The sequence below is a fragment of the Vitis riparia genome, unplaced genomic scaffold, assembly GCF_004353265.1.
Source record: "Vitis riparia cultivar Riparia Gloire de Montpellier isolate 1030 unplaced genomic scaffold, EGFV_Vit.rip_1.0 scaffold818_pilon_pilon, whole genome shotgun sequence".
NCBI lineage: Eukaryota > Viridiplantae > Streptophyta > Magnoliopsida > Vitales > Vitaceae > Vitis > Vitis riparia.
The window spans coordinates 78399-104888 of NW_023269797.1; the positions used below are offsets into that span (position 1 = coordinate 78399).

Sequence of the window (26490 nt, forward strand, 5' to 3'; positions counted from 1 at the left end):
TGCCATCAACTTTATATAAACTCCTCAAGAAGCATGAAAAAGGTACACGTGCATTCTCTCCCACAAAAAAAATAGTTAGAGTTATCCTCATTGATTTATGACTTAAGCTTCAAAGGGGCATGCCCGAACCACCTGTCTAGACATCTTTCTATGTAGGGAAGAAGTCCACCTGACTCCAGTGAAGCTCAATAAGAGTATGATGATAAAAAATAAATATAGGATGAGCTAAATATTTTGCTCCAATCAATTGTGATTTTAGTTTTTTGAATATTTACTTGGTTTTCATTTATTGACTATAAACGTTCTTTTCATATATTTGCATAAATGTGTCATTTAAAATGTAAGGTCTTTTCCTATTATATTATCAATATATCAAATATAATTTATTAGAAGTTTATGTTCTTATCTTCCAACCAGTAAGACTCAATCTTGGTTTTTTTTCTAAGAAGGTGCAAGGATAAGCTCACAAGAACAAGTTTCTAGTATTTTAATGCAAGCATTAGGTGAGCTTTTTTGTATTTTAATGCCAACATTAGGTAAGTAGAAAGAAATCAAATGTTGGTTGAAAAATTCAACTTAGTTTTTTGTTAAAAATTTAAATACATTATCATCTTTATTTAAATATTGTTAGTGCATATCTATGGTTGAAATTTATTCAATGCAAACTTACATCCATTAACATGTTTAAAATAAAGAAATTTGATGTGGAGATACGTCAACAAAAACTTTATCTAGTGGGCTCTATTTGATGCATTAGTCACATGACAGGTGGGAAATTAATTTATAGTAACTTCCAATACATGGAAGAAAAATAATCATAAGTTGCTTATTTTGTTAATTCTTTAACAAAAATAGAAAAATAATGATGTTTACTTCAAAATTGAAATTTATCTCTTTGATTTAGTTTGAGGATTCATATGAATGAACTTTCTTTCTATTATGAAGATAATTAATCTTGTTGACTTTCTAGGTGTTGCCCTTTCTCACAAAAAGTTGTTCATTCCTTCCAACATTAAAGTTATAATTAACTTTCATTGTAGCCTAATTTACATCTTAATACCATCCATATAAACACTATATTTTATGAGTCATTTGGATTATTTTTCAATGAAAGAGGTTCAACAAGCATATGAGCCAACAAGGATAAAAGATTAGAGAATAGCCTTACCTAACCATATGTGGTATTGTCATATTCAATGTTCTTACGTGTTTCCCATTCCTACCAAGACATTATTCTTTTTTAATAAGATATTATTCTCAATATATATTTCTATATGTTTTCTGTTTTTTGACCAAGGGATTGTTTAATTTTCCAATGCGTTAAGATGTTCCTTTCAAAATCTTTTATTATATATATATCATCTAATGTGACAACCTATCAAGGATGTAAACTACTTTGTTGACATTTCAACATTACTATTTTCTCAAGGAAGTTTCATCTATAAGTGTACATAAATGAAAGGTATTTTATACTTTTGAATTTTTTTTTTAATTTTAGGGTGGTTGTTCCTTTCTATTCTTTTTAAAGGCTGGCACCCATCTTCCCACTCATTACCATTATGACATAGTGCAAATGAACTTTATTATATCTCATCAAAGATGAACAACTCATTTTAAATAATATTTTTCATGCAAATAAATAATTAATTTAGAGCCCCTTAAATGACCAATATTTTTTAATATGTATGCATATATATATACATGCATGCATACATACATACATAAACATACACTAATTAAAATAATTATTAAAAAATAAAAAATAAAAAAAAATAAGAAATTGAAATTAATTTTAGAAAATAGTGAAACAACTTTTAGATTTTATTAATTTTAAAAATATTTCCAATTTATATATAATTTTTCTCAATATAGGACATGTGAGAACAATTTCTTTCCATGTTGATCTTGATTAAATAAAATATTAATATAAGAAATTAATTACTTTTATAATAATAGGAATGTCCTTATGAAGAATATATTTTAATACAAAAATGTAAAAAGTTATTTGACAATATTGATTAAGAATATTTTTTATATATAAAAAGTGCAAAACACTTGTTATTTCTCAATAGGAAGTTAATTTTAATATCATTTATAATGAGTTGTTCATTTTTTATATAAATATTGTCTACAATACGATCAAATTATTCATGGATATGCATCTATTATATGTAGTGATAGAAACTTCACTTTTTAACTAATATGATCTCATAATCATTAAGGCTATGTTTGGTTTCCAAAAAAATTGAGGGAAAATGTATGGGAAAGAAAACAGAGAGTAAAAATAAAAGAAAATAAAAAGTGAAGGAAAAAAAAGTCGATAAATTATTTTCATTTGCTACTTCAAATTCACTTTATTTATTTTAACTCATCAACATAAAGAATAAGTAATTTGAAAATGCATAAGTTCTTAATTAATTTTAATTATATTTTATTTTCTTTGGAATTTTTCGTAAAACAATCAAACATGAAAAATTATTTTTCTTTAATATCTTTTTTCTTTCCTTAGTACTTTATCGGAACCAAAGTTAAATAAAAATAATTGAAGGATGGACTCATATATATCACAATGCAATATAATTTTAATGGGATTTAGTTCTAAAAGAAATATTACTAAGTACGATATTCATGGATATGCATCTATTAATAGTAATGTCCATTGCACATGCAAAAAGAATTTAAAACTTTACCTAAGAATGGTTAATGGTAGTTGACTATATAATTAATTAGAATTATGTGTTATTTAATTTTCTCATAAAATTTAATCATATTTAATAATTATCATGATATGATTCTAGATCATTATTTTTTTTATGACCATTTAAAACGAAACTAAATATTGAATCTATACATATTTACTTTAAAAGATTGATTTCAAACCCTACATCTTCTCTCTATGCAAAAGACTTTTGCAAAGAAGAGTGAAAATTTATACCTAGGTTTCTATAGGCAAAGACCATCCTACTCCCTTTATTATCTTAGTTCTATTTTTCTTTTTCCAATTCAATTAAATCTTAATACTAAAGACTAATTGTTTAAATATAAATGCCCAATTAATTTATTTGGGTCATAATTTTTTTTAACTTAAACCCAAACTCAAAATTAAAATCCAATTATATTTAAATAGGCAAAAGTTTTTATTTTCTTAATTAATTAAGTTATAAACTTACTTAAGTTTGGGATTGGGCTATTGCACATGTAATTTGAATTTCATGTTGTTAATGAGTGTTCCCTTCAAATGAAATTTTGTGGGCAAGATCTTAATTGTTTTATTTTGATTTTAAATAGAGAATTTTTATATTTGACGCCTAAGAAGCTTAATAAGAGTATGATGACCAAAAATAAATATAACATGAGTTAAATTTTTTGGTCCAATCAATTGTGATTTTAAGTCTTTTGAATATTTACTCACTTTTCATTTATTGAATATCTACGTTCTTTTCATATATTTGTGTAAATGTGTCATCCAACTATATTATCCTTTTACATTTATTAAATTTAAGGTCTTTTTCCATTAAATTATCAATATACCAAATATAATTTATTATAAGTTTTTGTTCTTTATCTTCCAACCAACAAGAATCAATCTCGTTTTTTCTAAGAAGGTGCAAGAATAAGCTCATAAGAAAAAGTTTTTAGTATTTTAATGCAAGCATTAGGTGAGCACAACAAGAATCGGTCTAATTTTTTTAAGAAGGTTAGAGATAAGCTCACAAGAAAAAAATTTCAAGACAATGACTTTTTTGTATTTTAATGCATCTTAATGCCAACATTAGGTGAGCAGAAAGAAATCAAATGTTGGTTGAAAAATTCTACTTAGTTTTTATTAAAAAATTAAATACATTATCATCTTTATTTAAATATTCTCGGTGTATCTACGGTTGAAATTTTATGCAATGCAAACTTACATCCATTCCCATGTTCAAAATAAAGAAATTTGATGTGGAAATACGATGAGAAAAATTTTATTTAGTGGGGGCTCTATTTGATGCATAAGTCATATGACAAGTGGGAAATGAATTTATGATCACTTCATATACATGGAAGAAAAATAATCATAAGTTTTGTTACAATAAGATGAGACCGGTTACATGATTAGTTGTTGTTCTTCTTTTATTCTTACATGATAAATTAAGTGTTGTTAATTCTTTAACAAAAATAGAAAAATAATTATGTTTACTTCAAAATTGAATTTTATCTCTTTCATTCATTTTGAGGATTCATAAGAATGCACTTTCTTTCTATTACTAAGATAATTAATCTTGTTGACTTTCTAGGTGTTACCCTCTTTCACAAAAAGTACGCTGTTCATTCCTTCCCACATTAAAACTATAATTAACTCTCATTGTAACCTAATTTATATCTTAATACCATCCATATAAACACTATATTTTACGAGTTATATGGATTATTTTTCAATTAAAGAGGTTCAACAAGCATATGAACCAACAAAGATAAAAGACTAGAGAATAACCTTATCTAACAATATGGTATTGCCTTATTCAATGTTCCTACACATATTCTATTTTTACCAAGACAATATTCTTTTTTACCAAGACGTTATTTTTTATACGTGTTCCAACACGTTTTCCCATTTTGACCAAGGCATTGTTTAATATTCCAACAAGTTTAGATACTTCTCTCAAAATTTTCTATTTCTATAATATGTATATATATAATTAAAATAATTATTAAAAATAAAAATAAAAAAGCAAAACTTTAAGAAATTGCAAATAATTTTAGAAAATAGTGAAACAACATTTAGATTTTATTATTTTTAAAATTATTTCCAATTTATATATAATTTTTCTCAATAGAGGACATGTGAGAACAATTTCTTTCCATGTTTATCTTGATTAAATAAAATATTCATATAAGAAACTAATTACTCTTTTATTAAAATTGGTTGTTCCTTAGAAATAATATATCTTAATAGGAAAATACAAAAAAAAAAAAAAAAAAAAAACTATTTTATTTATTATATAATAAGAAATCATTTATAAAAAAATATATTTTAAAAAAATATATATTTTAAAAGAAAATTTTTTAAAAATTATTTGATAATATTGATTAAAAATATTTTTTATATATAAAAAGTGTAAAACACTTAGTATTGCTCAATAAAAAATCAATTTTGATATCATTTATAATGATATGCTTTTTTTTATATATAAATATTATCTAAAAATGTTGCACTTGATTTTAAAAAAAAATGAACTTTTATGTGTCATATGACTTATTATATTTTTTATTTTCAAAAAGTCAAGCTTTACCTGACCCATCAACTTAATAAACCTTTATTTTCTACTGGAATAACTTTAATTTAATGTACGTGTGAGTTCACACGATCTCTAATGACCTAATTAAAGATCCCATGGACTTGATAATTTTTTATATTTTAGAAATTAATTGGAAATAAAAGAAAAGAACAGCTGTAAATTGCACAGACAAGAGGGCCGGCCATTGTTGACTACCAAAAAGGAGAAAAGCGAAAGTTCAAAGCTAGAGGGATACGGCTAAGCAGAAATAATTGAGAAAGAAAAAGCACATCGATCCCACCACCAACATCCTAACTTCACCTAAGGCTAAGGGAATTAAGTCACTCAATACCCAAAGACCCTTATTTTTCCTCCAATTTCTGTTCAACCATGGCTTCCCCCAGCATCCAGAGACCCTCTTCTTCTTCCACTTCTCACTCTCAGTGGAGCTACGATGTGTTTTTGAGTTTTAGAGGTGAAGATACTCGCAAAAGCTTTACTGATCACCTCTACTCGGCTTTGATTCGTAACAATATTATAACCTTCAGAGATGATGAAGAGCTTCCAAGGGGAGAAGAGATTGCACCAGAGCTCTTAAAAGCTATTGAAGAATCAAGGATTGCCATTATTGTTTTCTCAAAAACCTATGCTCATTCCAAATGGTGTCTGGACGAGCTTGTCAAGATCATGGAATGCAAAGAGGAAAGGGAACAAATAGTTATCCCAATTTTCTATAATGTGGATCCGTCTGAAGTTCGGAAGCAAACTGGGATTTGTGGAGAAGCATTTACCCGTCATGAGGAAAATGCAGACGAGGAGAGAAAGGAAAAGATAAGGAAATGGAGGACTGCCATGGAGCAAGCAGGCAATCTAGCCGGACATGTTGCGGAGAACAGGTGATTGTAACTTCTTTTCATTTTTCACTTGAATTACTCTCCTTTTCTCTGTCTGCTGATATAAAAAATATTTAAAGCTATGTGAGTTTTAAAATTTTAAAATTTTTATTTTTTATAAAATAAAAATCTGTTCATTAAAAGTTTACACTTGATAAAGAATATACTAAATTATTTTAAGTTAAAATTGATATTCTTTTAAAATAATTTTTTTAATTCCTTTGGACAAAATAATTAAAATTATAAATAAAATATGTTTAATTAATTTATAAAAGTTATATTTTGATTAAAGGGTTTTCAAAAATTTTATAAAAATTTATAAATAATAATAATAATAATAATAAACAACAACTAGGGGAACCATTATCTAAATGAATGGTGAGAGAAAGTTATGCAAGTACAAAAGATGTTAATGTTGATAGTCTAATCTGTAGTAAAATTAATAGGTTAAAAAGTTTGGATGCAGAATAGTGGTTGATTCTGTAATGGAATCCCCTATCAAAATAGGGTAGTAATATTCCAAACAAGTCAACTTCATTTTGAGCCTTCCAAAAGATTGAGTAGATAAGTTAACACAAAAATATTTCAATTTCTTTTTTCCACTTTTGATAATGCAAATCATATTCTGCATTTTCTTCCCTCATTTCTATCACACGAGCAACTGTACAGAATAATGCAATCGTACCCATAAGTAGTTTGATAGATGTGGTTTATTTTATTTTAATTTTAATTATTTTTAGCCCTACTAAGTTATAGTTGGAAAAGTAGGCATCATTAAATTTATTTCATATAATTTATTGTCTTTTGCTACTCATTCTATTGCATGAGTACATGATCTATTATGCTTTGCAATTGGCAGGTATGAGTCAACGCTTATTGATGAAATTATTGAGAACGTTCATGGAAACTTACCTAAGATTTTAGGTGTTAACGAGAATGGATTCTCGTTTGGAAAAACTAATATCATTGTTAAAGATTGAGTCGAATGATGTTCGCATGGTCGGGGTTTATGGTCTTGGTGGAATCGGTAAGACTACCATCATCAATGCTCTTTATAACCAAATTTCACATCAATTCGAAAGTGTTAGCTTGCTCACAAATGTTAGGAAAGAATTCATAGAAAATTCTAGTCTTCTTAAGTTACAACAAAAGCTTCTTGATGATACTCTAAGGACAAAGGGGCAAATAGTTTTAAACAATGTCTATGAAGGTATCAAAATAATAAGGGATAAGCTTTCCTCAAAAAAGCTTCTTGTTTTTTTGGATGATGTAGATGAGCTGACACAATTAGAACACTTGATTGGAAAGCATAATTGGTTTGGTCCAGGAAGTACAATCATCATTACTACTAGGAAAAAAGATTTGCTAACTAAGCACCAAGTGAATGATATGTATGAAGTTGAGAAATTAAATTTTCACGAAGCTCTTCAATTTTTTTGTCGTTATGCCTTTAAAAAACATCATCTGAAGGAAGGTTATGGAGATCTCTCTCATCAAGTAGTACGATATGCTGATAGTTTTCCATTAGCACTAAAAGTTTTGGGTTCTCTATTATTTGGAAAGAGACTACCAAATTAGAAAAGTGAATTGCGGAAGCTGGAAAGGGTGCCTAACATAGAAATTGTAAATGTGCTTAAAATAAGTTTTGATGGATTGGATTATACACAAAGGATGATATTTCTCGACATTGCATGTTTCTTTAAAGGAAGTGATGTGAAAAAAGTTTCAAGAATACTAGATGCTTCCGAATTCAATGCTGAAAGTGGAATAAATGCTCTCATTGATAGGTGTTTCATAACCATCTCAGAGGACAACACAATAGATATGCATGATTTGTTAATGGGCAAGGGCATTGTTGATCAAGAATGTCCTAATGAGCCAGGAGAGAGGAGCAGATTATGGAGACATACTGATATTTATCGAGTATTAAAAAGAAATACGGTAAGATATATATATATATAGAAAATATGTTTTGTTCAAGAAGTTATTTATCTTCATCACCTTAGTAAGGATTTATATGTATTGTGCTTTTCTAATTTTATACTCTTATTATCTAGGGGACTGAAAAAATTGAAGGGATATTCCTTGATGTGGACAAATCAGAACAGATACAATATACATGCAAAGCTTTCGAAAGGATGAATAGACTTAGATTGCTTGCCGTCTCCCACAATCGCATACAACTTCCTGAAGATTTTGTATTTTCATCTAATGACTTGACATGTCTCAGTTGAGATGGATATTCTTTAGAATCTCTACCATCAAACTTTCATCCAAATGATTTTGCTCTCCTAAAATTGAGCAATAGTAACATAAAACTACTTTGGAAAGGAAACATGGTATGATTGTTATTTATTTATGCTTTTGTTTCATAATATTTTTAAGTTTTTTAAAATTGATTTATTAATAGAAATTCTATTTTGTTCCAGTGTCTTAGAAATTTAAGGTACATCAATCTCAGTGATTCACAACAACTTATTGAACTACCAAATTTCTCAAACGTGCCAAATTTGGATGAACTTATTCTTTCAAGTTGTATAATTTTGCTTAAGGTTCACACACATATAAGAGTGTCATTAAACTAACTTTTTTTTTCCTTGAATTTTATAGGGTGTGTAAGACTTGAGAGTCTTCCTGGGGACATTCATAAGTTGAAACACCTTTTAACTCTTCGTTGCAGTGGCTGTTCAAAACTAACTAGTTTTCCAAAAATCAAGCGCAGTATTGGAAAACTAGAGAATCTTAGTTTAGATAAAACAGCTATAAAAGAGCTACCATCATCGATTGAACTTCTAGAAGGTCTTCGCAACTTGAATTTGGATAATTGTAAAAACCTTGAGGGTCTCCCGAACAGCATTTGTAATTTGAGATTTCTTAAAGTTCTAGATCTTGAAGGCTGCTCAAAACTTGACAGATTGCCGGAGGACTTGGAGAGAACGCCATGTCTAGAGTTTCTTAATTTAAATTCGCTCAGTTGTCAATTTCCTTCTTTGTCAGGTTTATCTCTCTTAAAGGAACTACATTTAGATCAATGCAATCTAACACCAGGAGTAATAAAGAGTGATAACTGCTTGAACGCATTGAAAGAATTAAGTCTAAGAAACTGCAATCTAAATGGAGGAGTCTTCCATTGTATTTTCCATCTATCCTCACTGGAAGTATTAAATCTAAGTCGGTGCAATCCAGAGGAAGGAGGAACCCTCAGTGACATACTTGTGGGTATCAGTCAACTCTCTAACCTTAGAGCCCTTGACTTGAGTCGCTGCAAGAACCTGTCACAAATTCCAGAGCTTCCTTCAAGTCTGTGACTGTTAGATGTGCACAGCTCAGTTGGGACCTCATTGCCACCGATGCATTCTCTGGTGAATTGCCTCAAATCAGCAAATCAGGTATGATTTTCTTGTGTTAGCGTACAATGTTTGTATAAATTGTATGTATTCCTGTATGTTGGCCTATTTAGGGTAGAAATTGTCTTTTCCATGTAAATTAACTAGCATAGATATTGTATGATATATAATGCTAGTTGTTTTGTTAGCTTCTTATGAATTTGATGGAGCAAATGGGGTTGGAAATATGGTGAGTCTGGGAGGAGCTACTGCCTGCAAGCTCACAAGTGTTTCCTTTATAACCTTGGAGTGAATGGAGTTGATCATATAAGACCATTTGTGACCATTTGTTTTCACTGGTGGAGGGAATTGAGCTTGAAAATGGGATTGAAAGGATAAGCTACTTGTTCCAGGTTGGTAACAGAAGTCCTGGTTTGCTAGAGCTAAGCAACTGAGAACCAGGAACTCAATCCAAGTCTTTTGATAGGATTTCACTACTGCAGATTGGAGTTCACATGTAATGTGAGTGAAAGACCGGAGTGATACGAGAAGCATTTTTCATGAAAGAGTTGAAACAATGGGAATCATCTAGGACATATATTTCTAGACCATGGAAACAAATGGCCGGAAACGAAAAAACATTTGTTGAGTTAGTTGGATGCTCCTCCACCTTGAAATTTGCATGACAATAGGCCAATAAGGGTGTGCCTTATGTCCCTCGGCACTAAGTAGGTTCTACTCTCATTTTAAAAATGAAGAGCAAGAGAAACTCTTGGTGGGAGATTTTGAAATGTGAGAGAGCTTTACCTTAATTGAGATTCTAAGAGTGAATTTGAAGTTACAATTTCAGTTCTCTAAATCTACATGAAGATGTTGCTACAAGTGAAAACATCTTCTTATTTTGGTTCTCTGAATCTATATGAAGAAGAAGTTGCTTTGCAAATAGAATTTTTGTTTTCTAGTTTTTGGAGATCACTTCAATGAGATAATGAAGGTGATTCTGTTGTAATGTAATTAGTGGAGGAGAAGAGAACTCGTGGTAATTGAAGAGAGTTGAAGGAGGCTATGGTGAGAGATTGGTGGTGAGCACATGATGAGCCATATTGAAGCATATCAAAAAGAGGTGTGGATTGAAGAAATAATCACTCTGAGGATTCCTTAAGGGGATTGGTGATTGATCTGGGAGGACTTGTAGGCAAAACTGGATTTATATTCATAGTGGATTTGCAACAACAAAGGCACCCATTGTTATTTATTTATTTTTTTCCATTGGAAAGAAAAACTGGGTAAAGAAGGAGAGCCAAAAAGCCTTAGTTGACCATAGGGCCTAAGAGCTAGAGAAAAACACGTTATGGATTTTGAGAGTGGCTACTCTAGTTGTATGACACAGAACTTAGATCTTTCTTGACTTTTGAACTCGTAGAAGGAGTTGGTTGTATTTGGGAATGGTAAAAGCAACAATGAACTTAGAGTCTTTCTCCACGTTTGAACCTATAAAGGGAAGTTTGGTTGTATTTGGGGATGGTTGGATTACATATAACCAACTTAAAACTAAAAGGTACCATAGAAGGTCCAAATTTACCTATGCTCAAGGAGTTACTATATATTGAGGGATTGAAAGCAAACTTAATTAAAGCAAGTTAAATTTGTGATTGTATGCGCTTTGTTCATTTTACTCAAAATTAGTGTCTATTCAAGGATGTGTGATGGTAAGAAATAGAATTTTTGATATTTTTTGTTATGCCTTTGTACGCCTCTCTACTTCTTCCTCATCATCTAGTGCACATAGTTGTAAAATGTGAAATTTACATCCAAAGACATATAGCATTGTATGATAGTGCATTTAAACTCTAATGATTTGTCTAGGATTACAAATAAAGAACTAATTCAAGTAATTCCATTTAGGAAAGCCTAAAAATCCCATTTATTCTATCTAGGAAAATGAATTCACATGAGTGAGAAAAAGACGATTTTCTCTTCTTCTAGGATCTTAGAGATGTTGCATGTGGATTTAATGGGTCCTATGAGAGTGCAATGCCTAGGAAGAAAGAAGTACATCCTAAGATTCAAAAGTGTTATGGTTTCAAATGATGAATAAAAATGGATTTTCAATAAGAAAAATAAGAAATAATAGAGGAAAGGAGTTTATAATTTTGACTTCTAGAGTTTTTAAGGTGAGTGCATTAGTATATATGAGGTTTTTAAGGTGAGTGCATTAGTATATATGATTATACATGAGACAAAATTTACAATGAATCATGACATTAGCTATTGAGGTATACTTGAGATCCTCTTGCTATCAACTATGCAAGTAAAGAAGGTATTGAAGAATAAGCAGATGACCTACTTGGCTATATTAAAGGAGGAAAAGAAAGATACAATAAGGGAACTCATTGGCAAGGTAATTGAGGTGGTACTTGAAGAGTTCTAGTATGTGATGCCACTAGAAGTGACAATTCATGTTGGTGGATCATATTCACAATGTGTCAAAGCAAAGACACTTGATTAAATAAATCAATTCAAACATGACACAAAAATAATAATTAGGTTAAAAGAATGAACTCGGGCATAATCTAATTATTAAATAAGTAACATGTCATATAGTGCATTCAATAATAATGTCAAGTTAGATCTTGTTTAAGTTAATATGATTAACTTCCCAATCTGACATATTTATAACTTAATTAACCTACTTATTCAAAATCGAGTTTTAAATGAGTCAAATGTCGGTTAAATAGGTTATGGTTATAATCTAGTTAATTAACATCATTATTACACAACTCAATTTAGGTGAAATTTGTATTATGTAGTTTGACTAAAAAAAACAACCTATTTATTAAACAAGTTATTTAGGTTTACACAAATTTGACCTAAACATGATTATACTCAACCCAAACCCACTAAAACCGCCTCAAGTTCAAGTCTGGTTGACAAATTGTATCAAACTTTGCCATCCTTAGATGCTATTAAAGTTACATAAGAAACTCACATAAATAAGGGAATGGGAGCACAAGATTGACTTAGAGCCAGGAGCTAAGCCCCTTGCCATGGGGGTCCCATAGGATGGCACTACCTAATTTAGAAGAACTAAGGAAACAACTTAAGGAGTTGCTTAACATGGGATACATCCAACAAACTAAAGCTTCACATGCCACACCAATATTATTCTAAAAGAAACATAATGGATCCTTCTGAATGTGTATAGATTATCGTAGACTCAACAAGGTGAAAGTGAAAAATATTTTATTCTGCTTGTTAACAACTTGTTTGATCAACTTAGTAAAGGAAGGGCCCGACAAATTTAGATTAGAGATTAGGCTACTACCAAGTCATGATTGTTCGAATGGAACAAACCTAAAACTAGGTGTCCAATATGGTTCCTATAAATTTCAATCCTTGTTCAAATTTCCTTTTTCCACAAACTTTCTTGCAATATGAAATTACCTTTTATTTGAATTATATATGCACCACTCTTTCTCTAATAAATTAAAAAAATAAACTATTAAATAAGTAATACTTATATATTAAATAATTTATCCAAATATTATACAAAATAGTCATTAATTAGAGAAAAATAGTTTTTTTTTTTATTAAAGTACAAAAAACATTTGATATTGCTAAAGGATGAAAAAATAACTATTTGATATCTTATTTTAAAATGTGAGTTTAATAATTCTAATTTGAAAGATATAAATGAAATTTATAAAAATCTAAGAACAACATATAAATTTTAAAGCAAACATACCATTTTAAAATTTTGTGATAAAAACTTTATTTATTAATTTAAAAATTGTAATGAATACATAAAATAAGAATAAAAAAAATTTACAAAAAAAAAAAAAAAAAAATTGTTTCTCATTCTTGACATTGATAATTTTATTTTACTTTTAATTTTTTTTTCTCATTTGTATAGCTATTATGGTTTTTTTGACGATACATTTACTAAGGATTTTGATTTCCCTTATATTTTATTTCAAACAACTATTACATTTTTCTAAATATTTTATTCTTTATAATTTTTAAATTACATTTTTTTAATTATATTTTTTTTTTTAAAAAAGAAGGATGTAAATAAGTGTTGATAACTTTATAAAGTTTGTTTTGAATTTTTATTTTATTCTTTTCTGTTAAGTTTTTATTTATTTTGATAAGAGTATAAAAAAAAATAATAGTTTAAGATGAGTATCAGGATGGAAATAATGTTAATTAAATTCAATTAAAAGTTTATTATACCTCCTTAAACATCAATTAATTCATGGAAGAGATGACGAAAGTCTCTTCAAATTGTGATGATAAAGTTAAGGATCATAAGTTTAAATAATGAGAATTATAGTTTAATATAATAATTATTTGGAAGTTAAAATGCCCTCACATGCTTTTTTATTCATGGATAAAATGAATTAAACCTTTCTTTAGCAAATTCTGGAATTTCTAGTGTGAATTTCCACTAGGATTTGAGGGAATGTTTTAGTTCATTAGACGCTCCACCTTGAAACTTGCATGGAAAAAAGCCAATTAGTGTGTGCTGCATGTCTCTCGCCTCATGGGATTAAGAGAAACATGAGGAGAAATTTTTCTGTGAGTTTTTAAAACTTGAGCGAACTTTGTCTTCAAGATTTTGAGAGTTAAGTTGAAGCTACAATTCTAAGATCTTTGAATCTGTATGGAGAAGAAGCTACTGCAAGTGAAGAAGAGATCTGCTTATTCTACTCACTTTCGGTTTCCGTTTCCCCTCACTTCCAGTTTCCACACTTAATCTTGGCACTCACTTTCATGTTGATTGATTATCCGTCATCTAAAAGGGATATTAAGTAGATTCAGGAGCATAGATCAAAGAAAGTTAAATCTGGGAATCAATTTATCGAAAACTGATAACAAACTCTCTCATAAAAACTCACATAATGACACAGACCCACTAGATTTACATTGTCCATTTGTGCAGGATTTGAAACAGGAAAAGAGTTCAAATGGAGTATTTCTCGCTAATTCCAACTACATTGGCCATGGAATCTGTATTGTTGTTCCGGGAAGCAGTGGAATTCCCAAGTGGATAAGGAATCTAAGAGAGGGATTAGGCATCACAATGGAGCTTCCCTAGATTGTTATGAAAATAATAAATTATTGGGATTTGCTATATGCTTTGTTTATGCTCCACTCGATGAATGTGAGGACATACCAGAAAATGATTTGGCACATACATCCGAGAATGAATCTGGTGACGAAGCCCTACATGAATATGATGATTTACTTGAAGCTGAATCTTCAATCTCCACTGAGTTAAAATGTCAATTGTCATTGAGGGAAGTACATGGATTTTCTTTCCTGTGTGTGCGACATCTCAGTTTTCGCACTACTTGTAAATGCTACCATAATGGAGGTGTATCAGAACAAATGTGGGTGATATTCTATCCCAAGGCTGCTATTCTGGAGAGCTGTCACACCAATCGATACACGTGTCTTAAGGCTCAATTTGTGGGCACTCGCAATCATTTTAAGGTTCTCAAGTGTGGGCTCCAACCTATATACGCCCAAGATCCAATAGTACACACTGAGGATGTGGATGCTAGCTGCTTGGCATGTCAGAGGAACGTGGAACACCAAAAGCTTTGTGTAAGGGGTCAGACAATCAGCCTACTACCCATTGAGCGTGCCTCTGAATTTGATACCTTATGTTTGCGAGAGTGCAAAAACCTTGAGAGTCTGCCAACAAGCATTTGGGAGTTCAAATCCCTAAAATCTCTCTTTTGCTCTAACTGTTCACAATTACAGTACTTTCCAGAAATCTTGGAGAATAAGGAAAACTTAAGGGAGCTTCACTTGAATGAAACGGCTATAAAAGAGCTACCATCATCAATCGAACATTTGAATAGGCTTGAAGTTTTGAATCTGGACGGCTGCAAAAACCTTGTGACTCTTCCAGAAAGCATTTGTAATTTATGCTTTCTTGAAGTTCTCGATGTCAGTTACTGTTCAAAACTCCACAAATTGCCACAAAACCTGGGGAGGCTGCAAAGCTTGAAGCATCTCCGTGCTTGTGGCTTAAATTCAACATGTTGCCAATTGCTTTCTTTGTCAGGTTTATGCTCCTTAGAGACATTAAATCTATCTAGGTCAAAGCTAATGCAAGGAGAAATCCTGAGTGATATTTGCGGCTTATACTCGTTGGAAGTGTTAGATCTGTCTTTCTGCAGTATAGATGAAGGAGGAATCCCCACTGAAATTTGCCACCTATCATCTCTGCGACAATTACTTCTAACCGGGAATCTTTTAGGAGCATACCTGATGGGGTCAATCAACTTTCTATGCTGAGACTCCTTTACTTGGGTCACTGTCAAGAGCTTCGACAAATTCCAGCGCTTCCATCCAGTTTGCGTGTCTTAGATGTACATGGGTGCACACGGCTGGAAACTTCTTCAGGTCTACTCTGGTCTTCTCTATTCAACTGCTTCAAATCAGTGATTCAGGTATGATATTCATAGAACAGAACTTTTTTTGTGGAGACATGGGGATTTACGTGTTAATTAAATTTTGTGCAGGATTTTGAATGCGAGATTTATCCTAGAGTAAATCTTATTATTTCAGTAAGTTGTGGAATTCCAAAATGGATAAGCCATCACAAAAAGGGCGCTAAAGTAGTAGCAAAGCTTCCTCAAAATTGGTATAAAAATAACGACTTGTTGGGTTTTGTTTTGTACTGTGTCCATGATCCACTTGATAATGAATCTGAGGAGACACTGGAGAATGATGCAACTTACTTCCAGTATGGTTTGACTTTGCGTGGTCATGAAATTCAGTTTGTGGATGAACTCCGGTTTTATCCCTCGTGTCACTGCTATGGTGTTGTACCAAAAATGTGGATGACTTATTATCCCAAGGTGGAGATTGTGAAGAACTACCCCTCAAATAAAGGGAGGCAGTTGACAGCTTCATTTTGTGGCTACTTGAAAGGTAAAGCATTGAAAGTGGAAGAGTGTGGGATCCATCTTATATATGCCCATGATCATGAACAGAACCATGGTAAAGCAATGATACCCACTATTTGCTGGCAATGTCAACAGGACGTGCAATCCCGACGAAAGCTTTGTTTAAAGGGAAATGTTATCAATGAACTACCCACTATTGGGTGTCCCTTAGAACTTGATAGCTTATGTTTGCGGGAATGCAAAAACCTTGAGCGTCTGCCCAGTAGCATATGTGAGTTGAAATCCCTTACAACTCTCTTCTGCTCAGGCTGTTCACGATTAAGGAGCTTTCCGGAAATCCTTGAGGATGTCGAAAATTTAAGAGAGCTTCATTTAGATGGAACTGCTATAGAAGGACTACCAGCATCAATTCAATATTTAAGAGGGCTTCAATATTTGAATCTTGCAGATTGCAGCAACCTTGTGAGTCTTCCAGAAAGCATTTGTAATTTGAGTTCTCTCAAAATTCTAAATGTCAGTTTCTGTACAAAACTTGAGAAATTTCCCGAGAACCTGAGGAGTTTGCAATGTTTAGAGGGTTTGCACGCTTCAGGTCTAAATCTAAGTATGGACTGTTTTAGTATCATACTTGCAGGCATCATTCAACTTTCTAAACTGAGAGTCCTTGAATTGAGTCACTGCCAGCGGCTTCTACAAGTTCCAGAGCTTCCACCAAGTTTACGAGTTCTAGATGTCCACAGTTGCACATGCTTGGAAACTTTATCAAGTCCATCGAGTCTACTTGGTGTTTCTCTGTTCAAATGCTTTAAATCAACAATTGAGGTATGATTTTCATAACATTCAGCCCTTTTTCCTTATGAACACAGAGTATTAACACTGTACTTCTGTGCAGGAATTTGAATGCGGCTTCTATTGGAACAAGGCAATCAGAGTTGTAATTTCGGGAAATAATGGAATTCCAAAGTGGATAAGCCAGCAAAAAAAAGGATCTCAAATAACAATAGAGCTTCCTATGGATTGGTACAGGAAAGATGACTTCTTAGGATTTGCTTTATACTCTGTTTTTATTCCTATTGCTTGTGATGGGTTGAATTGCGAACTCAATATATGTGGTGATCAATCTGAATGCTGTCACGTGGATGATGTCCGGTTTTATTGCTGCCCAATTTGCCGTGAATCGAGTCAAATGTGTGTGACTTATTATCCCAAGGCTGCTATTGACAACCAGTATTGGTCAAACGAATGGAGACGTTTGAAGGCTTCATTTCATAGCTTGAATGCACCAGTCGAAGTGAAAGAGTGTGGGTTCTATCTTATATATACACGTGATGTTATCAATAGAAACATCCCAGAAGATACCAGTACTGATGCTCAGAGAAGCTGTGACAACACAGAAGCCACCAAGCGCGACCATCAGACAATGATAAGAGTACAATGATGAGCAGAGAAGTTGTGATACCAGATCAGCAGCAGAAGATACTAATTCTAACACACAAACAAGCTATGACTGTACACAGTGCACTGAGCATAGCTTGAATGCACCATTATAACTTTTCTCATTCATTTTAGAAAAATTATGCAATATCTAGTGATTTAAAAAAAAATCAATAAGTTTTTTTTTAATTATTAAGCATTAGGTTAATTTTTAATTTTACCTGGTTGTCATATTTTGGAATAGGTTTGAGATGATATTACTGATTAAATATTGTTAGTCCTATTTTTAACTTTGAACCCTAAACAAGTCCCAATGGTATGAAAGCAACCTATGCACTTCAGGTCATCAAAACTAAGTTCATGTGCTACATCCTATAGTTCTATGATTTTTTAGTTGCTCCTTTACCATCTAACAATATGAAATGCATTTTATAGGTATATTTAATAAAGAAATGGAGATATTTTAATATGTAATGCATTTTTTAGATTGATCTTATTTGAGTTGTAAGCTTTTTCTTTTTTTATTCAATCACTTTCAATATTTTATATTGTTTGAATTTTAATTTTTTTTCTTTTTATTTCAATTTCTATTTTATCTTATTTGTTTTTCTTATTTAAAATTAAAAAATAACAACTTATTTTATAATCCTCACCATAAATAAATAAAATAAAAATATTATATTTATATTATTTTCAATTAGGTTTTTTTATCGAGACCAAAAATTGATCCACTCATAAGCATCCTTTGAAATTTGTAACTTTTACTTTTACTTTTTTCTTTTTCTTTTTTTCAATGCAACTGACTTGGTCCCCAAGCATATGGGGCCCACTCCCTTACATATGAGGAAGCCCAACAAATCTCCCCCTCCCGACTATATGAGGGGCTCTACCAAGCCTGGTTGCTTTCTACAAAATTGTAGTTTCTTTGTATGTATTGGTTTTGTCATCATATCTGATCCATTTTCATTAGTATGGATTTTCTCAAGGCCAAACAATTTCATCTCTAGTGCATCACGAATCCAATGATATCTCACATCAATATGCTTGGATCTAGAGTGAAAAGTTGGATTCTTACTGAGATGAATAACACTCTTACTATCACAGTAGAGTAGATACATTTCTTGCTGTAGACCCAATTCTTGTAAGAACTTCTTCATCCATAATAACTCCTTGCTAGCTTCGGTGATAGCAATATGCTCAGCCTCTGTGGTTGACAAAGCAACACATCTTGATTGTCATAACACTGTTTCCCCTGAAAAAATGATCAAATAACCAGAGGTAGACTTTCTGGAATCAACATCCCCAACCATATCTGCATCTATGCATCCTATAAGCACAGGTTTGTCAGTCCCAAAACATAAACATGTCTTAGAAGTACCCCTCAGATACCTAAGAATCCATTTCACTGTAGCCCAGTGTTCTTTGTTAGGATTAGAAAGGAACATGCTGACAACTCCAACAGCATGAGCAATATCAGGCCTCGTGCACACCATGGCATACATCAAGCTACCCACAATTGATGCATATGGCACCTTTCACATTTCTTTTTTTTCTTTCTCACTTAAAGGACTTTGTTTGGAACTTAGCTTTATATGACTTCCAAGTGGAGAACTCACTAGTTTTGCCTTGCCCATGTTAAACTTGTCTAAAACCTTCTCAATATAGCTTTCTTGAAATAACCACAATTTTCCATTCGTCTTATCTCGAGAAATCTTGATACCAAGAATTTGACTTGTAGACCACAAGTCCTTCATTTCAAAGGACTTGCTCAACTCCTTTTTCAGTTTATCAATTTTACCAGTATCATGACCAACAATCAGTATGCCATCCACATATAGTAAGAGAATAATAAATTCTTCATCAAAGAATTTCTTCACAAACACACAATGGTCAGAAACAATTCTATCATACCCATGCTCAATCATGAAGGAATCAAACTTCTTGTACCACTATTTGGGTGTCTGCTTGAGACCATACAAGCTCTTCTTCAGTCGACACACTAAGTGTTCCTTGCCTTTGATTATAAACTCTTCTGGTTGCTCCATATACATTTCCTCTTCTAAGTCACCATGGAGGAAAATAGTCTTCACATCAAGCTATTCAATCTCTAGATTCATACTAGCAGCCAAGCCTAACACAATTGGATCAAAGACATCTTAACCACAGGTGAGAAAATCTCTTCAAATTCAATGCATTTATTTTGACTAAAACCCTTCACAACCAATTTTGCCTTGTACCTTGGTTGTGATCTATTTGGTTTAGGATTCCTTTTCAGTACCCATTTATTCTTCAATGCTCTCTTACCCTTAGGCAACTCCATCAATTCATAAGTGTTGTTCATATGCAAGGATTTCATCTCTTCACACATAGCTCTCAACCACTATTTTTTCTCATCATGCAGTAGAATCTCTTGATAATTTTCTGACTCTCCCTCATCAGAAAGCAACAAATACTTATCACTAGTATACCTTCTGGAATGTTGACACTCTCTAGTATATCTTCTTAACTGTATTTCAGTAGGCAACTCTAAAGTAGCTTGTTCTTGCTGCTATTCTAGGCCACCATTCTCAACTGTAGGATTTTCTTCTACATCATCAACTGTAGACTATCATTTCTATCAACTGTATCAATATACTCTTTTTGCACAACTTCCCTATGTTCATTATGTCCCACAAAGTTAGGAGAGACTGGACCTAAATCAACCTGTTCTTCATTGAAAGGCTTTGGCTTCTTAACTCGATCCAAGTCTTCAATGGTTTGATCTTCAAATAAGACAACATCTCTGTTTTTTATAATATTTTTGGTAGTTGGATCTCATAACCTGTACCCAAACTCTTCATTTGAATAACCTAGGAAGATACACTATTTAGCCTTGTTGTCAAGCTTGGACCGCTCATCTCTAGGAACATGAACAAATGCCCTGCAGCCAAACACTCTCAAGTACTCAAAGGAAACAAGTTTTCCTATCCAAACCCTCTTTGGAATATCACCCTCTAAAGGATATGATGGAGGCAGATTAATCAAATCAACGACTGTCTTCATAGCCTCACCCCAAAAAGACTTAAGCAATTTTGTATGAGAGAGCATACACCTGATTCTATCACATATGGTTCTATTCATTCTCTTAGCTATACCATTTTGCTGTGAGGTCCTAGGAACCGTCTTCTCAAGCCTAATGCCATGACTTCTACAGTATTGCTCAAATGGCCCCTTATATTCACCACCATTGTCCGCTCTGACAGATTTTAATTGCTTGCCAATTTGCCTCTCAACCTTCACATGAAAATCTTTGAATACATCAAGTACCTGGTCTTTGGATTTCAAAGCATATGCCCACACCTTTCTTTAATGATCATAAATAAAAGTCACATAATAAAGTGCACCACCAAGAGTATTACTTTGCATAGTACAAACATTAGTGTGAACTAAATCAAGAATGTCTGGTTTTCTATGTGAAGGAAATCTACGAAATGCAACTCTACTTTGCTTTTCAGACATACAATGTGTACAAGGTAATAGTGATGTACCTTTAACTGGTAGAAGTTTATTTCTAGCAAGAACCTAAAGTCCATTTTCACTTATGTAGACAAACCGCTTATGTCATAGCTCAGTCGAGACTTCATTCTCAACAATATTCACATCTCCCTTACCTAGTCTCGCTTCTGTATTGTAGAGAGTATTGTTTTTCTTCTCTCTAGCTAAAATAAGAGAACCCTTAGCAAGCTTTCACTTACCCTCTTCAAGGTGACTATGGTAGCCCGCATCATCAAGCTTCCTAACAGAGATTAAACTAAAGCCCATTTCAGGAACATGTCTAACATCTTTCAGAACCAATTTGCACCCAATGCTAGTTTCTAGTTGTACATCTCTCATGCCAACAATTTCACATTTTGCTTCATTTCCCATCCTAACCTAACCAAAATTGTCATTGGTGTAAAAAGAAAAGAAATCTCTATGTACAATGATATGAAACGATGCTGCTATATCAACCACCCAAGTGGAATCCTGGCATGCAAGGTTTACACACACATCATCACAAACAATGATTGTATCACCATTAGATGCAACTGCTACAATGTTTTTGTCCTCTTTCTATTCTTCACCTTTTCCTTTAAACTATTCTCTTATGAATTTTTTGCACCCTCTCTTAATGTGTCTTGGTTTTCCACAATAAAACCACTTTATATCTTTTTTGGACTTTGACTTTCCTCTTGACTTGTCACAGCTATAATCATTGGAAGGTTTTCTGCTTTTACTCCCCCCCGCTTTTCTATAATAAGTGTTTCTGTATTAGAGAAAATACCTAATTCTTTTCTTCTTGCCTTTTCATTAAACATGTTGTTTTTTACCATGTTGACAGTTATCACACCATTTAGGGCTGAATTACTCAATGATACCACCAAAGTTTCCCAATTGTCTGGTAAGGAACTCAACAAAAGTAAAGCTTGTATCTCATCATCTAGCTCAAGCTTCATGGTAGACAACTCATTCAATAGTCCTTGAAAATTACTAAGATGTTTTGCAACACTATTACCATCCTTGTACTTTAAATTCACAAGCTATCTTATCATAAAGGCTTTGTTCTGTGAAGTCTTTCTCTCATAAAGACTCTCTAATTTCTGTCAAAGGCTATATGCATCAACTTCCTAGGCTAAATTATGGAAGACACTCTGATCAACCCATTACCTAATCTATCTAATGGTTTTCCTATTTAATTTCTTCCACTCATCCTCAGTTGTAGTACCTGGCTTATAACCCCTGCATTCAATGGACTCAAACAACTCTTTGCAATATAGAATATCCTCCATCATAGTCTTCCAAATTGAATAATTGGAAGATGTGAGTTTAATCATTCCACTACCAACCTCCTCCATTTAATTCACATAAGAGATCCTACTAATAATCAACCTAGCTCTGATACCACTTGTTAGGGTGAATTAACAATATTCCAACAAACACCAGAATTTTTCTACCATTTCTTTGTGCAAAACTAAATAGGAAATATCAACTAGCAGCAATAAATAAATAAACTCATGCAAAAGAAAAAATAAATCAAACACCAGAATTTTTACGTGGAAAACCCCCAATGCAAAGGGAAAAACTACGAGACCTAGTCCAGTTCAAACTTTCACTATCAACAATAATGGGTTACGCCTGTCTTTTCTAAAATAATCTCTAAAGACTTCCAAATACATCAAGAGCACATATAGCCTTGGATTATACAATCTCTCTTGACAAAAACAAAGAAAATTGGAGAGAGTATACCAAAAACGTTGTTACTATTCACAGGCAGTAACATTAGTTCCCGAGCTCAAAATTTAATCTCCACCATTTAGATTGTAGCTACTTAAGTTTCAAACCTCTCTTCCAAATTTCAACTCAATCGAACCATAGATCGAGCGGGTCGACTCGTTGATAAAATATGGGCAATGAGATGCGTTTTTTTCTCTTTCTCTTATCCTCTTTGTTTTTTTTTTTTTTTTTATTCCTTTTTTCTTTTTTCTTTTAATGCAACTAACTTGGTCCCCAAGCATATGGGGCCCACTCCCTCACATACGAGGGAGCCCAACAACAGGCTGATTCATATGTAAGGAATTTACTATGTACACTACATATAGAGACGATGGACTTGAGGTCTTCCTTAACCTTCTCCATCAACATAATCATCGTCCCAGCACTTGTACACTCTAAAAAGGCACCCTCCTACATATTTCATAGGCCCATTTATAATACGGAGGAAATGCAGCAAACTAAGAAAGCCCAAACAAGCACCAACCCACGTATAATGGGCCTGTTTTTCATATCACTTTAAAAAATAGAACCCACGGGAGTGGTAAATGTCACTTCTTGGTGTTTACTATTGTTATTTTTTTTTCCATTTAATGTCTTAATTGGGTTCTTGCTTGAAGAAAAAACTATAGGCCATGAGGGATGAGTTTTAAAATATGGCCACCTCACTACAAGAAAAAAGGTCATTGTTGACATATATTATCTTGACTTAAGGTGATATGTGTCAATATTGCCTATTTAAATGAACAACTATGACATATACAACTTGTTTAAACCAATAATGACATATATAAAATTTGTTGAATTCTTTCATGACTTATATAATAGAATCTTGACAGATAATTTATAAGTCAATGTATTCAAGGTACTTAAATAAAAGCAATAATGATAATAATTTGTTTGATATGTATGTATCTAATTTACTTACAAATTAAGTATTATAAATTGAAGTGACAACAATCAATTTTGATTAAGGAAGTCAATATTTGATAAATTTTTTTAGTAATGTAAATATCAATTTTTATTTTTTTAATCAAAATGATTAAATCATTTTTTTTGTCTATATCAATAGCACTAAAATAAATTTTTGTACATAATTTTTTATTCACTAATTTTAGTGAAATAAAATTTGCTACATCATGGTTTTTTTATAACTGAATATAAATAAAATCAATACTAATAAAGTATTTTTTTATTCATTAATGTTAATGATTTTTTTTTTTTGAGTTTGTATTAATATAATCTTTTTTTCATAAATCATTTTTCATTATTTTTAAATTAGTAATTAACTTGTATTTGATTTAAAAATAATTAATAAATTTGTGTAAGCTTGAAAATTAAGATATTTGGAATTTTGATTTATCAATTGTTCGACATAATATCAGGTTTCAAAATTTTATTTTTTAAGTTAACTCATATAAATTTAGACATTAGGAAAAAAGAAAATTAATTATGGAAAATTGACATTATAAAAGTTATAAATATATTCCATAAATTGATTCTCATAAGTTGTTTATTATTATTATTATTATTATTATTTATTTACTTTATGTTTTTATTTTTTTATTTTATTTTCATTTCTTTTTTAAAATGTTTATTTTATTTTATTTACCTTAAAAAAAAAAAAAGAGGCTTTGAAAAAAGAAGAACAATCCAGCTCCATTCGGGAAAAATCTCTCTCTCTAAACTGATGGTTCCTGCTAAGTGGTAGAAAGGGAAATTAGGTTTTTGATTTTGAGAAGCAATCTTCTGGGTTTTGACATTTAAGGCATAAACTACTCATTGAAACGCATTTGTTTCCGATTATCTGGTCTTAGCCACATCTTAATTATTTGTAAATTTCTAGCCCCAAATTTCATTCTGTTCTTATTCGAATCGATATCTGAGTAAGAGTATGTCCGTGTCATTAACCCATCTTTCTTGGTGGTTGTGGAGTGGAAAACACCAAGAGCCCAAAAGACTCTCCAATGGATCTTCTTTAAATTCTTTTCAAGATTCAGGTTTGTGGGAGTCGGATGCTTTGAAATTCCCTTTAGTTAAGGGGCTTCTTCGTTGACATTTCAATTTTTTTTTTCTCCCAGAACCTCTTAATTCTTTGAATCTCAAAGTCTCCCAATCTCCCGAACCTCGATCCACGCAGATCTTCGATTTCTGCTATTGTTTTTTTTTTTTTTTTTTTTTTTTGTCTTTGTTGAATGTTCAACCTAGGGTTTTGATTTTGTCTATTCTAGTTATTGTTTCGATCTCCTGGATCTCGGTTCCGAATTTACCTAGGGTTTGATCGTTTGATTGTTGGATTGTTTGGTTGATCTCATGGAGGCGATCGACGAGCTTGTGTAGTTGTCAGGGTCTATGCGCCAGGTCGCGGCGCTGCTGGCAGATGAAGATGCGGACAAGAATTTGAGTTCCAGTTCTTCTCACAGGGGTTCGACTTTTCTTAACGTTGTTGCTCTTGGAAATGTCGGACATCCTGTTTAATGAACCCCATCTACAAAGGATGGCCAATGATGAGCATCTTCGCAAGGCCTTCTCCTACTTTGATAGGGATGGTAATGGCTATATTGAGCGAGATGAGCTTCGGGATGCCTTGATGGAAGATGGAGCAGATGATTGTACAGATGTAGCAAATGACATCTTCCAAGAAGTGGACACGAACAAAGTAAAGATCCAGTAGTTTGCCATCAACTCAATTTTCATCCAGCAGATCATAAATGACTTTTTTTTTTTGTCTTACAATGCAGGATGGGCGAATTAGTTATGATGAATTTGTGGCTATGATGAAAACTGGAACAAATTGGAGAAAGGCTTCTAGGCATTATTCAATAGGGAGATTCAACAGTCTAAGCATTAAGCTGATAAAGGATGGTTCTCTAAACTTGGGGAATGAGTAACATATACATAAGGTTGGTCTTTTGTTCATCCACACAAGAAAAGTACTGGATCATTCCCAATTTATCTTGGACTTGCTTTCTTTTGTGATTATTTGTTGGGGGGCTATTGGTTGAATGGAGTCCCTTTTGATTGCTGGCTTACAAGGGATCATAGAGGGGTGAGTACATCTTATTCATGTATTCTTCATATGTTAATTGAGTAAAACATGAGGCCTTGTAGCTATGGTACGGCATGTATAGTTCTGTCCTTTTACCACTTCAACCTTCTGTGGTCGTTTCTGGTTGGCGACATGAAATTGGTGAACTCTGTGGTGCTGTAGTATATCCTTGTCAAAGAAATATTGTCTTGTAGCGTATGTGTTGTGCTCTAACATGTATATATAGGAAAAGTGACATATGCTTGTCCAGGATGCATCACACTGTCAAGGGACATGTTGCATACATTTTGGCTTGGTTTTGTGCAATGGTAGCTTTTT

At 32.2% G+C, this 26490-nt stretch overlaps 2 protein-coding genes across 4 annotated transcripts; both read left to right on the forward strand.

The window, feature by feature from the left end:
* Positions 1-5495: 5495 nt before the first annotated feature.
* Positions 5496-17982, forward strand: LOC117910685 (TMV resistance protein N-like). Of its 3 annotated transcripts, none has more exons than XM_034824801.1 (5): positions 5496-6154; positions 7939-8092; positions 8209-8490; positions 8762-9540; positions 14420-15781. In XM_034824801.1, the coding sequence occupies exons 1-3, from the start codon at positions 5649-5651 to the stop codon at positions 8383-8385; spliced, it is 837 nt and encodes a 278-aa protein (XP_034680692.1). In that variant the 5' UTR covers positions 5496-5648; the 3' UTR covers positions 8386-8490; positions 8762-9540; positions 14420-15781. The 3 variants fall into 3 exon arrangements, with proteins under 3 accessions (XP_034680692.1, XP_034680693.1, XP_034680691.1); XM_034824800.1 differs by lacking the exons at positions 5496-6154; positions 7939-8092 and adding exons at positions 16014-17222; positions 17293-17982 and having other exon boundaries at positions 8401-8490; positions 14420-15941; XM_034824802.1 differs by lacking the exons at positions 8209-8490; positions 8762-9540; positions 14420-15781 and adding an exon at positions 7011-7178 and having other exon boundaries at positions 5498-6154; positions 7939-7996.
* Positions 17983-25534: 7552 nt separating this feature from the next.
* Positions 25535-26014, forward strand: LOC117910683 (calcium-dependent protein kinase 13-like). The gene is made up of 2 exons (XM_034824797.1): positions 25535-25782; positions 25865-26014. The coding sequence occupies exons 1-2, from the start codon at positions 25582-25584 to the stop codon at positions 26012-26014; spliced, it is 351 nt and encodes a 116-aa protein (XP_034680688.1). The 5' UTR covers positions 25535-25581.
* The last annotated feature ends 476 nt before the right edge of the window (positions 26015-26490 follow it).

Coding starts and splice junctions, on each gene's coding strand:
- LOC117910685 (XM_034824800.1), top strand. CDS start 15,780: ATGCTGAGACTCCTTTACTTGGGTCACTGTCAAGAGCTTCGACAAATT. Junction 15,942..16,013: donor GCTTCAAATCAGTGATTCAG/GTATGATATTCA, acceptor AATTTTGTGCAG/GATTTTGAATGCGAGATTTA. Junction 17,223..17,292: donor GCTTTAAATCAACAATTGAG/GTATGATTTTCA, acceptor ACTTCTGTGCAG/GAATTTGAATGCGGCTTCTA.
- LOC117910683 (XM_034824797.1), top strand. CDS start 25,582: ATGTCGGACATCCTGTTTAATGAACCCCATCTACAAAGGATGGCCAAT. Junction 25,783..25,864: donor AAGAAGTGGACACGAACAAA/GTAAAGATCCAG, acceptor CTTACAATGCAG/GATGGGCGAATTAGTTATGA.